Source organism: Oreochromis aureus, linkage group 6, assembly GCF_013358895.1.
Source record: "Oreochromis aureus strain Israel breed Guangdong linkage group 6, ZZ_aureus, whole genome shotgun sequence".
Lineage (NCBI taxonomy): Eukaryota > Metazoa > Chordata > Actinopteri > Cichliformes > Cichlidae > Oreochromis > Oreochromis aureus.
Window position 1 is genome coordinate 16,542,249 of NC_052947.1, and position 15,469 is coordinate 16,557,717.

General features: G+C 41.5%; 1 protein-coding gene across 6 annotated transcripts in view; it reads right to left on the reverse strand.

Moving 5' to 3' along the window:
- The window catches only part of dclk2a (doublecortin-like kinase 2a), a 45,170-nt gene extending 30,584 nt beyond the window's left edge, over nucleotides 1–14,586 (reverse strand). For 3 of the 6 annotated variants that reach the window (XM_031752186.2, XM_031752185.2, XM_031752184.2), the window contains exons 1-2: nucleotides 13,708–14,584; nucleotides 9,454–9,791 (exon numbers count right to left, since the gene is read on the reverse strand). In XM_031752186.2, the coding sequence (XP_031608046.1) occupies nucleotides 9,454–9,791; nucleotides 13,708–14,113 (744 nt within the window). In that variant the 5' untranslated portion in view covers nucleotides 14,114–14,584. Of the gene's footprint in view, nucleotides 1–9,453; nucleotides 9,792–13,707 lie in introns of all 6 variants that reach the window. The other 3 variants (XR_005613454.1, XM_031752188.2, XM_039613792.1) reach the window with 2 other exon arrangements.
- Between the last annotated feature and the right edge of the window lie 883 nt (nucleotides 14,587–15,469).

The following is a 15,469-nucleotide window of genomic DNA, read 5'->3' on the forward strand; positions in this document are numbered from 1 at the left end:
TGTTTTCAGTCTCTCAATAATGAGCAGACAAACCGTTATCCTACAAACATCATTAAAAGAAGCATTAAAGGCAAATGCATTTTAGGATTTCTATCATTTTTCATGTGCACGGGCAGAGATTTTTGGAAAAGGGAAATACATACATATATATCATTACACAACACAGATTCCAGTTATCTTTCCACTGATTGAAATCACCTCATTGACTCCAGGTACAATAGAGAATTAGTTTTAAAATCCCTTGTGCTAGTTGACAAACCTGCTCAGCGTCTATATCCCAGACAGACCTCGCAGGTCATCAGGTTCAAATCTTTTAACTGTTAACCCAGAATCACATACAAGTGGTCTTTCAGTTATTGTGGTCTGGAACAAGCTGCCTGCTGATCTGAGATCAACTGTGTGTATATTCACCCAGGCTTACACTCATTAGGCACTGCTGATCTGATTTTGGCTTCTTTGTTAGCACCGTGAGTCAACATGCAATGGAATGTGCTATATAAATAAAATTGCTATTGTTATTACTGTTCATTAAAATTTCATACATATTGCTTTTCAGTAAGACCAAGAGCACAATGGCTATTTCAATGATATACACTCACTGATCACTTTATTAGGTACAATTTGCTGGTACCATGTTAAGAAGCATCACACCGATTCTGCAGGTTTATCAGCTGGACATTCATAATGTGAGTCTCCTGTTCAACCACATCCCAAATGTGCACTATTGGATTGAGATCCGATGACTGCGGAGGCCATTTGAGTACAGTGACCTCACTGTCATGTTCAATAAACCAGTTTGAGATGATTTGACCTTTGTGACATGGTGCGTTATCCTGCTGGAAGCAGCCATAAAAAGATGGGCACACTGTGGCCATAAAGGGATGGACATGGTCAGCAACAACACTCGGGTAGGCTGTGGTGTTTAAATAACGCTCGGCTGGTATTAAGGGACTCAAGGTTTTGGTTAACCTGTTTGAACCGTAGCCTCAGTTTCCCTTTCTTAGCTGACAAGAATGGCACCAAGTGTGGTCTTCTGCTGCCGTCACCCATCTGCTGAGCCATTTCGAGATGCTCTTCTGCATACCTTGGTTTGTAAATGTGTAGAGGCCTACACCTGTGAACATTATAGTTTGGATATAACAGAATGAATTTTGAGTGGTCAAGAAAATCTCAGAATACATTGAACAAATTTAAGAACCAGCACCTTTTAAAAATAGATGGTCGTGACTTCACACTTCTCTATTTTTTTTAAAATATAATCTGGCACTGAATCTGCCCCGAAACTTTGCAAATGACAGATAAAATGTAATCGATTGTTCACTCACAACAAAAACAGATTTTTTCCCCCCGTGGAAAAATTGGATTTCTCACCCATTGATCACTAATGCTTTAATAGCTGTACCACACCCTGGCAGCCTTTCCTCACTTATCATGTGTCAGGGTCACATAGGGTTGAAGGCTAGATCGGGGAAAGGCAGGGAAAACTCTGGACTGGACCTAGATTTTCAAAATCATAATAGCGCCGATAACATCAGACAGAAGTCTGTACTTCATTAACTCTTCACAGTTTAGCATTTGAAGTGGGTATAACCAAGACAGCCAGAGGTTAATGCCCCCTCAGCATAATGACCCCTTTTCCTTAGACGTTTCTGAGCTCTTTCTCAGCAACAGACTGAAGTTACCTTATTAGTTTCTGCCTGTAAGCATTACTGTGTACAACAAGAAGTCTATGTTAGTCTTCGACGATCCTGATATTTACACTTACTTCATCCCAATGATTGTCTCCCTGTGTGCAGGTCAGAAAGGTGACCGGCTCTCTGTGTGCAGGTCAGCTGTGTCTGCTGCCTGCGATCAGGTCAGGTCACGTTTGCCTTTTGATTCAGTCGTCTTCCTCTCTGCCTTTACCGTTGAAGTTACAAAGAAATTAGCAACCAGCGTCACATGAGACAGCAGAGTACCTATTAATTAAGTCGTTCCTGTTGGCTCCCAGCATAGTGTTTGTCCTTAGTCCTGATATGAAAACTTTGGGGTTTGGAGTGATTTGGCTACTACTGCTATTTAAAAACTCTCAACACTGTCTGCAGGATATGTAGCAGAGTATGCATCCCAGTTGAGCAGATGGTGTGAAGCTGAGTGGCATCTTTGCAGTAAGCTGCTGCCGAGTTTGTTAAAACATGGCAGGAAAGTTAAAGATCTGTGTGCCTGAGGTGACCACGTCATGGTCCTTTCTTGCATCGCACAGGTCCAAAGATATTGTTAATTATTTCAGTCTTTGGCTATAACATGAGCAACCATGATTGGAAGAGCATATACAGGGAGTGCAGAATTATTAGGCAAATGAGTATTTTGTCCACATCATCCTCTTCATGCATGTTGTCTTACTCCAAGCTGTATAGGCTCGAAAGCCTACTACCAATTAAGCATATTAGGTGATGTGCATCTCTGTAATGAGAAGGGGTGTGGTCTAATGACATCAACACCCTATATCAGGTGTGCATAATTATTAGGCAACTTCCTTTCCTTTGGCAAAATGGGTCAAAAGAAGGACTTGACAGGCTCAGAAAAGTCAAAAATAGTGAGATATCTTGCAGAGGGATGCAGCAGTCTTAAAATTGCAAAGCTTCTGAAGCGTGATCATCGAACAATCAAGCGTTTCATTCAAAATAGTCAACAGGGTCGCAAGAAGCGTGTGGAAAAACCAAGGCGCAAAATAACTGCCCATGAACTGAGAAAAGTCAAGCGTGCAGCTGCCAAGATGCCACTTGCCACCAGTTTGGCCATATTTCAGAGCTGCAACATCACTGGAGTGCCCAAAAGCACAAGGTGTGCAATACTCAGAGACATGGCCGAGGTAAGAAAGGCTGAAAGACGACCACCACTGAACAAGACACACAAGCTGAAACGTCAAGACTGGGCCAAGAAATATCTCAAGACTGATTTTTCTAAGGTTTTATGGACTGATGAAATGAGAGTGAGTCTTGATGGGCCAGATGGATGGGCCCGTGGCTGGATTGGTAAAGGGCAGAGAGCTCCAGTCCGACTCAGACGCCAGCAAGGTGGAGGTGGAGTACTGGTTTGGGCTGGTATCATCAAAGATGAGCTTGTGGGGCCTTTTCGGGTTGAGGATGGAGTCAAGCTCAACTCCCAGTCCTACTGCCAGTTTCTGGAAGACACCTTCTTCAAGCAGTGGTACAGGAAGAAGTCTGCATCCTTCAAGAAAAACATGATTTTCATGCAGGACAATGCTCCATCACACACGTCCAAGTACTCCACAGCGTGGCTGGCAAGAAAGGGTATAAAAGAAGAAAAACTAATGACATGGCCTCCTTGTTCACCTGATCTGAACCCCATTGAGAACCTGGTCCATCATCAAATGTGAGATTTACAAGGAGGGAAAACAGTACACCTCTCTGAACAGTGTCTGGGAGGCTGTGGTTGCTGCTGCACGCAATGTTGATGGTGAACAGATCAAAACACTGACAGAATCCATGGATGGCAGGCTTTTGAGTGTCCTTGCAAAGAAAGGTGGCTATATTGGTCGCTGATTTGTTTTTGTTTTGTTTCTGAATGTCAGAAATGTAAATTTGTGAATGTGGAGATGTTATATTGGTTTCACTGGTAAAATAAATAATTGAAATGGGTATATATTTGTTTTTGTTAAGTTGCCTAATAATTATGCACAGTAATAGTCACCTGCACACACAGATATCCCCCTAAAATAGCTCAAACTAAAACAAACTAAAAACTACTTCCAAAACATTCAGCTTTGATATTAATGAGTTTTTTGGGTTCATTGAGAACATGGTTGTTGTTCAATAATAAAATTATCCCTCAAAAATACAACTTGCCTAATAATTCTGCACTCCCTGTATATGCATATAAATAACAAAAACCACAAAACTTGCACTTTATTGAACCGCTCCATCGTGTTTTCCTTTTCAATACAACTCATAAAACATGCAATATATACTTCAGGAACATGAAGAATACTGAACCTATCAACGTTAGAGACCTAAAAATCAGTTTCAGCCCAAAGATGTCCAGCATCAGTCAGGCTCTTGTTTACAATTCAGTTACTTCTTCTATTTTATCACAAGGCCTTTTTTTGTCTTTGCTACTTCTTCTACAACTCCCTTGAATACGTTCTCTATGATTTACACGCAACAAAAGCAAACTTGGGGACTGCAGGACTGTGCCCAAAATTAATGAATGCATCGATTCGACAGTTTAGACAATTAAAATAGGAAAATCTTATTTTCTGCCTGCCCGGTTAGCTTTGAGATGTAAAACAGGGTTTTCTTTCAAAAGCAGCAGCTGATTCTGCTGGCTCTGATAACCATGATCTACAATTAACATTCAGCCTGAAGAGGAGCTTTGACTCGAGGAGGGAGAGTGGACAGAGACATTTTGTGAAAGCCCCCTTACTCACGAAAAAACATCCGTGAACACAAACGCCCTCAAACACACCTGACAGCTGCACTGTAACCCTTCCTTCCAGCTTGTAGGCCTAATCATGCGGTTGTGGCCAGGGCGGGGGCTCTGTGTGAGCGAGAGTCCATCAGCGGGTGGGAGTCTGCAGACCGGGTGGCTGGTACCCCCGATTTGATTTTGGAGGAGCAGATGGTCGGCTGCTGCTGGAAGGCATTCGGAGTGTTTGCGTGTGTTTATGGGTGTGTGGGTGACTGAGGAAGGAGCCTTAGAAGTGCTTTTTATAGAGGCTATGGGGTTCAGACTAGAAAGATAGTCACATGAACTACTAAGATACATTCAGTTGCCAGTTTATTAGGCAACCTCATATTATTGTAGGGTTTTTCCCTTACAATATAAAGCGCCACGAGTGATTTGATGCTATATAAATAAAAATGAATTAAACTGAACTGAACCTGAAACTTGCACTAAAACGGTGCTGCAGTAAATCCAACTTTTATGGGAGTTCTAATGTTCAGTTTCTGTTTCTGTGTGAGAGCCGTGACCCTTCTACTGTGGATTCACGAGAAGCCTGTATCTTACGATGCTCTTGAATTGTACTGCATTAAAATAATATAATTCTTTAATCTGTTCATCCCACTTATGGGACAGGGCATTTTGGAATACATCTTTAGAGTAATCAAATACAACTTTGCTCATGATTTCTACTGATGAAGTTTTTTGTTTTTTTTTTTAGATATGTGGCTTTCAATAGATAGATAGTGTAAAAAAATGGCCACTGTAAAGATTCAGAGCAAGGAAGATTCGAATCTTTAAAGGTTGTGTGGCACACAAACCAGGAGAGATGCAGGCATCATCATAAAATCATCATAAAAGCTGTTAACTAAGAAATCACAAGGACCAGGAGAAATACTATGAAAACCCAACTAGTAAGTATTACCAACATGATCTGGGTAATATTCTGGTTAGGGCAATCAACTGACTGCATACAGTCATTGTGTCAGAAAACTGAACTAAGACCACCAGTAAAACGAGCGGGAATGGAAAAAGTTAAAGAGACTAAAGAAACAATCGTTTTAAAACAGAATGCTGCAGCACAAACACATTTCCAGTGTTTCCACTAACAAATGGGACTGAAACACCACATTTTATTAGCTGAATAGCATATTTGCACATCACAAACTTTCGAAGCTTTAATACTTCGAATTGACCAACATTACTTTTAATAAAGATTTAACTCATCTATATATAGCGCTTGCCAGATGGATGGATTTATCCTCCACCAAAGAGCAGAAACCATCTGTTAAAGGAAGCTAAATAAAAAGACTACTGCATCCACAGGCTGGTGCAATGTGATCATTAAGACGCCTGCGGTGAATATCTAAGGAAGCTAAACGACACACTTGTCAGCATAAATTGTGTAATGTGTCATCTGTAATGGATAACCTCAAAACACTTACAGAGTACATGTTGTGAGTCACTATTACAAATGATTTATTTATGGTTGAAAAACCTAAAAACCTAAAAGGGAAACAAGATTTTTCTAGTCAGTCAGCCAATCGCTGATTTATTAGAATCACTGCTGTGAATGTTGGGATTAAAAAGGCTGCGACTGATCTTCAGTTTGATAAAATAATATATTCGACTGATGTGTCGTTTGGTTTTTTCCCCTCGGAGTGAGAGCAACGCTAAATTATATTGTTATTTTTACAGCCTTACTTTTGACCACATGACATACTCAGTGTACTTGTGGGCATGACTAAAATGTCAGGCTTGAAAACACCTTTGAGTAAGTATAGTCTGTGCAAGCTGTGACAGCGCCAGCGTCATCTCGGTCCACCCAGTAAAGGTATTGCTGGTACAGACGGTGTTTGCGGGGGCTGTTTTTGATGTTTTCCTTCCGAATAAATATAGATTGGGACAGTAGGGTTCAATTTAAAGCACCACTGAACACACGGGCCATTCCCACAACACTGACATCGGCAATTTCAGTTTCACCCACTTCCACCACAAGTTACATTTACACAGACAATGTGGACTTTAACACAGTGCCTCATTCTGACAAACTGTATCAGCATGGTTTGGGGAAGAGCAATCACTTTAACACTCTGCCCACCTCTTCTAAGTTCAAATGATTGGTCAAAGCATTAGCTCTCAACACTGATCATGAGTTTTTAAGTGCACAAACGCACCACATAAAGCTCCATATCTGCTTCTCCTGATATGGAGCTTAAAAAGCCTGGAATAAACAGCTGGTCTGCATGGCTGTTCTACTTGGAATCTCTCATGGGATGCAAGTAGACATATCAAGGCTTTATGTCACACATATGGAATCTGTGTTAGGTGGGAATTGGAGTCCGCTAACCAAATTCTTTAAAGTAGTTTTCAAATATGAAGCTGTTTTCCCTTTTTTAAAAATCCCTGTAAAAACTTTTCATTGTCAAAGAGGGAAACTTCAAATTTAAGTTGGACAGCATCTGCTACAGGAAGCTTTTTTTCTTTTCTTTCCAAAAAAGCTACTTTTAGCTGCTCCCTTATTCACAAGGGGTCGCCACAGCACGTAGCTCTGCATGTCTGATTTGGAAGATTTTTATGCCCCTTCCTGATGCAACCCCAAAGGGATACGTGGCTCCTCTCAGAGTCAAACTGGGGAGCTTTCGCTTGTTAGGCGAGGCTTCAGTCTAAAATAATGTAAATAAATACAGCAATGTTCTGGATGCTATTATATAATCTTGTCGAGTCAGTGTTTCTGTGCAGTGCCGGCCTGACAGAAAGGATGCTTTGCTTGCTCTGTCAAAGGTGATAAGGATCACAATTCTCATGAGTCAATTTGTCCAGACTGTCCAGCCCAGAAAGATTCCCGTCAGCTCACAGAAAACAAACATCAGCTGGTTTGCTTGTCAGACTTTCAGTCCCAGTTTAATATTTCTTCTTCCCACTCACCAACACTTTTAAACCTCAATTTAACTTAAACTGTTACCAAAGAAATTCATTTAGTGATTTTGTACTAAAATGGACAAAGCATGCTGACATTTTTGTTGTCTTTGACATAATTCTGTAATCAACAACTGTGTGAGTAGAGCTGATCGTTAAAAATGAATAAAAAGCAGTTCAGCTTCACTAAAAATGCGAAACACCTAGAGCTCTATCAGTTCAGTAGTTACAGTAATTAAGTTTTCACTTTCTAAATGCTTAATTCCAGTAAACTAGTTTTATGAAACCATGAAATGATACATTATTTATTAGATTAAAATGTGCATCAATCTATTCCAGTATAGGCCAAATAGAGGATTTCACAAAAATCTTTATCCCCCTAATTTTTTAAAATTTTGCTAGGAAAGCGGGGAAAAACATACACGAAAAATACAGTATATAAGACAAAAACAGAATCCGTACAATTGTGAGTAACTTGAAAGTCAACATTTGGTGTGACCACCTTTATTCTGCAACACACCCTGAACTTTTTTAGCAAGCAATCCTCTAATTTCTTTAAGTAGTCTTCAGGAATAGTTCTCCAGGCTTCTTGAAGGACATTCAAAGCTCTTCTTTGGATGTTTGCTGCCTTTTATTCTGTTCTCTATCAATATGATCCCACAGTTCTTTATTAATGTTGAGCTCCAGGCTGAAAGGAGACCGACCCATGACTGTTGGTGTTCCATTGTGTGTTTTTCTATCCACGTAAGCTTTTACTGGATTAGCAGAGTGTTTGGGATCATTGTGATACTAAAAAACGAAGCTCTTGCCAATTAAACACTTTCCAGATGGTACTGCATGGTGGATCAAAATCTGATGGTACTTTTCTGTGTTCTATCAATTTTGACAAGATTTCCAACACCACTAGCTGAAATGCAACCCCAAACCATGACAGAGTCTCCACTGTGCTTTACAGATGCTGAAGATACTCACTGTTCTTCTTCATACAACATCATAGTGCTTCATAGGTCAGTGTTAAGTGCCTTAACAAAGAGTACAAGCAAACACATTCCTCTGAAAATGGTCAGGTACAAGGACTGGTTCTCTGTCTTAACTTCAACCCTGAAATCCACTGAATCATACAACAAGATGAGTGTTCTATAAATGTATGTAACATCCTACATGTGACATACATACTTTGACGTAGTTCTCTGAGCACATTTCACATGCACTCTTCCAACATGCATCACAAAGTACAAACATCACAAGGACAGACTCAGCGACAACTTATTGTCCAGCATCATAACAACAATGAATAATCTGTGTAATAATCACAGCCAGGTACAATATTTCAAATGATCAGAAACTCTGTGCAATAATCTCATTATTGGTAAATTCACTGTGTAATACTCTTATCATACTCCTCTGCCTAGCATTGCCTCATTTGTTACCTCATTATCTTACCCCGTTAACTTGCAAATACTTTTTATATTTAGTACTTTTTATATTTTCTGTGAGAAAGACAGTTTGTTCATGTTCAGATGAGATGTCAGCTACATATTTTACACGGGGGCCACCATGTGTTGTAGCTCACCTCATCTCTGAACGCCAGAATTTCAACAGGGCAATATACATGTGCCCCAGATGGATAGCATTATAGCATAAATAGTCTCATGTGGTACAACCAGATCACGAGGTGGGGGATACCATACTGATGGATATGGCACAAGGCCTTAAAGCCAAAGTGTATCCATTACTGCTTTGTTGAAATAATATATGGGCGTAGAATTACGTATGGGTGATTAAACTGACTTTAATTATCTGGACTGCTGACACAGCTGAAACCTATAAATCACAGTGGTTTTAGAGATAAGCTCAGCTTTGCTCCATCTGGGTTCCGTAAGCACATTAGCCAGTTTCATCTCATTGAAAACAATATGTTTAACTAGCTCTTGCTGTTAAGTTATGCAACTGTAGCAAATGAGATCACCACACAAACTAAAACAAGAACAGGTCATAGTTTGTGTAGTAATTACTGGAGCTGGTGTCCGCACAGTTAAAGGCATTTTAACGTGATGTAGCGCAAGTTAAATAGATATTCATCAGACCTACCTGCTTGCCTTCCAGCGTGTACAGTCTCCTCACTGCGCCAGAGTCCAACTTGATAGCGTCTGTGATGTCGGTGAGCACCTGCTCAAAGGAGTGTGCAGTTTTCTTATTGAGCAGTATCCGAACGGCCTTGCGGGGCTTGACGCCGCTGCGGATGACTGTGACTAACTTGGGTTTGATGAAGTCCTTAGATTCCCTCTGCAGCTCACTCTTCAGTGGGAAGAGAGACGAGAGGGAGCGCGATGTGCTGGTCTTGCTGCCCACTGACCAGTTGGGGTTCACGTTCTTGGTGTAGTCGACACGTCGGAAGGGTTCGTTTGAGGCGCACACGTAACTCTCTCCTGCAGGAAGAAATGAGCTATATGAGGTGCTGTAAAGAGAAGCCAAACATTGGCGCATAAAGCTCAAATAGCCATGTAAAGAACTCAAGTCATCAGTGGGAGGAAGTCCTGCAACAGGTGAGATGGTCTCATCATTACCCTGACATTAACATTACTGCATCACTCTGGGATTACAAGGAAACTGTGGCACGCTCTTGCTAGGATCAACTCACACCTTTAAAGAAAAAACATCTGTGTGCACATTTACCAAAGAGAATGGCTGAGGCTGTTTTTGCTCTTAGTTGTGCACTAAAGGACACACACCTTGCACAACATCGACCATAGCATGCATTACTAAACACTGCTCCCATATGGTGAATAACAACGAACTGACAGTGTGACGCTGTTCTTCTCTCTCCCTTTCAGCTGCAGGGCTGCTTTATTGGCCTTCCTCCAAAGCAAAGCGCTTTGCTTTATCAGCCAGCATTCCAGTTTAAACACCCTAGCACGCAAGTGTTTCTCCTTAACAAGAAAGTCGTGATAAGTACGGGAGCTCCGTGGGTGAACATAAACCACATCAAGAATGTCTGGAGATTGTTTTGAAAGTGCTGGATTTGTGCTTCCCTGCTGCCGGTCTGTTCCAAATATGAGTAAGAGCTGGAAAGTGACAAATAGTGTCTGCAAGTACCAAAGCCTCTCTCAGAAGCAACTTACTGCATGCTCAACTTCACGAGAGATATTCGGCTTTATTTGAAATAAATCTTGTTCTAGGAAACTAGATAATTACAGGGTTACCAGGAATCAGCATGTACAAACTAAGAAACCGAGAAATAGATTATTACTCATGGCTGCATCTGTGTATGAATATAAGAACCACAGTGGCTGGCTCTGTCCAGGGAATCCCAGTTAAGTAGCAGGAAGAGTAATCCTTTACATACCGCAAACACGTATTTGCTCAAAACTTAAAGGAAAACTTTTATTTGTAGGACATGTTCAGCATATTTTCTCACCAGTTCATCTGCTGATAAGAAATCAATCCCAACTTTGGCACTTTGGTTACTGGATTTGTGTCAGAACAAACGAATTGAACTTCAGTGTAAGAAGGCCAACTGAGACACCGCGTCCCGGGATACCAGGTTTTATTAAGCCTGCAATTAACCAAAGGCTAATTAAAAGGCTAGGCCGCAGCTGGAGGGGACTGAGCTGTGGCTGAGCGCCGAAACAAAATATATAACAGAGGCTGCCGTTCATCTGCAGGGAAATGACAGAACGCTGACATGCCCTCAGATGGTGCGCGGTGACGGGTCTATTCCCCGACGTCCCACGGGGATGTGATCGCAGCCCCGGCCGCCCGCCGCTGGCTGCTGTCCTCGTGTGGACAACAGATGAGGACAGGTCTGACGGGCTGCTTAACCAGCCCAGCAACTTTTACGAGGTGACACAGCGGTCACCAATCCAGCATGACGTCAATAAACAGCCACTTTTTTGTTATCACTGTGATAACAGAGCTGCTGTCACAAAGAAATAAAGTGATCTAATAACTGCAAAAAGTATTCTCAGTCTTATGAGGTCATGGTTCTCTGATTTACACTCACAATGTTACAAAGACAGATCAACTTTCTTTAACCTTATCAGACTGTGGCCTTTGCTTCACACTTGAATTTCAACTGTCAATTTGAGTTGAAGGCTTTTTACATTTTACATTTACATTGTTTCTTTAGTTCAACCCTTTAGGAATCATATTCTCACATTTTACAGAAACATGTAGCACATATCTGTCATGAGAGGTGTGTATTATCAGTAAAGAACTGTTTCTAAGTCATGATTTAAAACTCTTTCAGCCATTTCTCTTTGCTGTAAAATACAAAATATTTTTACTAAAGCTCAAATGCTTTAATATCACAAGCCAATTTGAACACCGACCATTAAAAGGCTTAATTTCCCCATGAGGTTCAAATAAAGACCCTCTGGTGCCCAAACTTGTTATTGCCCCGACTAGAATTCCCCTTGTCAGCATGCTACGGAGCCCCACTGTAACCTGCAAAGCTCTTTCTAAACCCATTTCAGGATTGGCTATAGCCGTTGTTTTCCACAAGCACAGCAGTTCGAGTCGACTGGTTGGCTCTGTAATCCCATCTAGTCATACGGGGGTGCACATGTGAATGGCGCCTGATTGGGTTTTCACACAAAAGAGCCCCAGCATGCCTCAATCAATGGATGCAGACTGCTGAGCTGTGCAGTAATGTTTGCTCTCTTTGTCCATTAGATGGGTGTGTAAACATCGACAAGATGGCCCACCTGCAATCTGAGAGGCTCAAGGAGAAATTAAGCAGTCAACAAACATGCTTACTATTGACCCAGGGCATTATCATATCCTAAGAATCCCGCCTTAAAGGGCCTGTCTCTTCAAACCAAATCATATATGGAATATTTATTCCTATTTCAATAATAGGTCCTATTTGGTGAGATTAGAAAAAAAAAGACAGAAAAGCAATACAATGGAGGCCAAATGGAACGAAGTATTCTTTAAGATGGCACATTTTGGGGTTATTTAACCGTAATAACAAGGTTGACTACAGCAAAAACAACACAGAAGGCCCTGCTTTATTTTTCCCACTACGTGGGCACTCGTACATTCAAACAATCTAATAACACTTGTCCTAATACCAAAATTCCTCTGCATACACCACCAGAACAGTCCTTTTGGATGAACTGCCCATTGAAATAAAATCACTGGCTATGTGAGCTACTGAAGTAGCACTGAGGGGTGAAGTCAGTGCACCAAAACAACCTTGGTGCAGTTTGTTAAACTACTGTTGCTACAGAATTTAGATCAGGCACTGGCCTAAATCTTCCCCGGTCTCTGGAGGGACAGAGTAAAGCAAATGAGTGCAGCACAGACTGAAATTTAGGAAGATGTGAGATGAAAATAGGATTAATAACTTCAGTAAGAGGTCAGTGGATCCTAAGCGTATGTGAGGAGCGGTAATAGAGGACTGCAGTCAGGTCACAGTGCAGACAGTGAACATGAAGATTAACTTATTACTGAGAGGCCACTCTCCCTGCAGAGTAAACAGCACAGGGCAGGAGTGGGTAGGAGAGTATATTCTATTCGTTTCTGCAGTGACCAAATTTGTCTAGGTGCTCTTCAACAAGATGAGTACAGTTCGCCATATAGAAGGATTACAGGAACAACTGTTACCACTTTTTGTAGTAGTATCCACGTTTATCCTATAAGAAATGACCAGACAGGGGATGGGGGAGGGCATTTCTTATCCTACAAGCCCCAAGGCTGAGCTCAATCAACTGCAAAAGATTTTAACTGCCAGTGAAGCCAACAACATACATACATCCACTCACTTACTCACTTATCCATTCATTCATTTTCAGGCAGGGGTGTATTTAGTGAAACACAGGGCACTTTCACGCTCACAAAAGCTCACAAATAAAGTAGGCGTTAGCTGGGAGCGTGAGTCCAGCTGAGATCAATGGGCAGTGATGCACATTTTGCAGAGCAGAGCATTAACTGTACTGAGGAGGGGTCTGTGTGCTTGAGTGCATGTATGGCACTGGGTCAAACATGTTAGGACGGTTACGTCAGTGCATATACAGCGATAATCTATATCGTTGCACTGCATCCAACATATAAGTAGATGGGTTTAAGTGCAGCAGATATTTGGAACAGAGTCAAAACTTTCCCAATTATATTGTAAAAGCAGGACAAGGAGCCAACTCTGTGAATATAATTTGCTTTGTAAGTTTTCAGGCAACTTAATCAATTCAAGGCAAAAAAAAAAAAAAGCTTTTAAACGATAAACAGCATGTCTGAGTCGATGCACATTAGGCCACCATTGATCTAATCTCAAGTACTGAGCTCCTGTCATCATTTGCGGTCACGCAAAGTGATTGTTGAAGGCTTCATCCATCATCACCTTACCCTCTACTAACTCATCCAGGCTGGTGATCTTCCTGCCCCCATCCAGCGTGTACAACGTCCGGACTCCTTGCGGAAGGTTGACGTTGTCTGACAGGGACCGTGTGAGCTCCATGAGCAGGGCATCCAGGGATCTGAAGCGGTCATTAGACACGGCGTACACCAAACCTTTGAAATACTTGTCACCATTGCGATAAAAGCGCACCTTCCTGGCCTTTTTCTCGGAGGTGAGGGACTGGAGAGTGCGTGTGCGGTAGAAACTACAATGCGCACTGTGCGCGGGGCTTGGCACCAGCCCGTTACCTCTAGAGCCACATTGAGACCCGGAGCCCGAATTGGTCCTCGGTGGCCGGTGAGGCTTGTCTCGTTCCTCAAAGTGTTCAAATTCAATACTTCTGCTTAGCGACATGTCGTCTCTCACTTTATCTGACCGCTGCTCCAAACAGGAAACCAACTTTTATACACAGAGAGAGAAAGAGATGAGGGATCGATGAGCCAAATGAAGAAGGCAGCCTACACGTGTGCGTCCCCAGTCTCCACTTTAAGCCCGGTGTGCCTACCTAAAGCAGCACCAACAGCTCCAAAATGAGAGAGAAAAAAGAAAGTCAGGATGTGACCCCTCAGTCCGCTGAATCTTATCAGATCGATCCGTTAAACTGATTCATCGACCGTCAACAAAACACAGCAGGAGTAATAATCCAGACGCCAGCTCGAGATCAGATATCCGGTTGAAAATGTGTCAAAAACTCGGCAGCTGTGCTTGACAGACATCGCAGTGAATCTCTGTTATCTCACAAACAGCCACGAAATGTTAGAAAAGTTCGGCACGCCGCACTGAAGCCGCCTCCTCCTCGCATCCTTTCCTCTAACTGGTCGTCAGCGCAGGCTGTCAAATCAATGGATAATGAGACGGAGGAGGAAGCCTTCCGCATCTCCGGGTCCTAATGCTCTCTATTGTTCCGTTCATGCATTCAAGACCCGAACAATGAAGTTGAGGTTTTACATTCCGGCCAGATGACCTCAGACTGAGGAACCGTAAGAATGATACACACCCTCCCCCGGAGAGCGAGAAAGTACATTCTTAGCTGACCTGGGATCAGTACAGCACAGCTACTAATCTAATCTCCAGTTATGTATTTTATATATTACCTTTAGTTTACAATTAACCCCAAAGACATATATCAACCTTGTGTATTTAAATTGCAGCATATATATCAGATGATACCATTATTAAATATTTGCTCATTTGCGCTCATTATGTGTTTGACACACTTTAATAAAGGCTGAAATCAATAGCATAATATAATATAATATAATATAATTTCTTTCTTTCTGTCTTTTTCAAGAAGAAACTTGGGGTGGCTTTATCTTAGATACATAACAGTGATTAAACCATTTACCGGGAGCGCTCATGAGCTGTGTCGTTATGGCATACAGTGGTGGTTGTGCCAAAAAGTGATCTTTCATGAATGATATGATGTCATTTTGAGCCACAAAGAACATTATTATCACAAGGTAGATGCTCCAACCAGTTTTTTTTTCTTTTCTTTTTTTTTTTTGGGTAAAGTGACTTTTACATAACTTTTTGTATCTGGTTGAAAAATGTAATTGGCATAAAAAATGTCTTTTTCAAGATAGATCTGGCCAAGAGCAGAAATTACAAGAAACATAACATTATACTTCTGTAAAGATATTTTAAGTGCCCAAAAAGGACTGGATTGGTTATAAAGTAGCTGCAATAATGCAAAACTGGTAATTTCTTCAT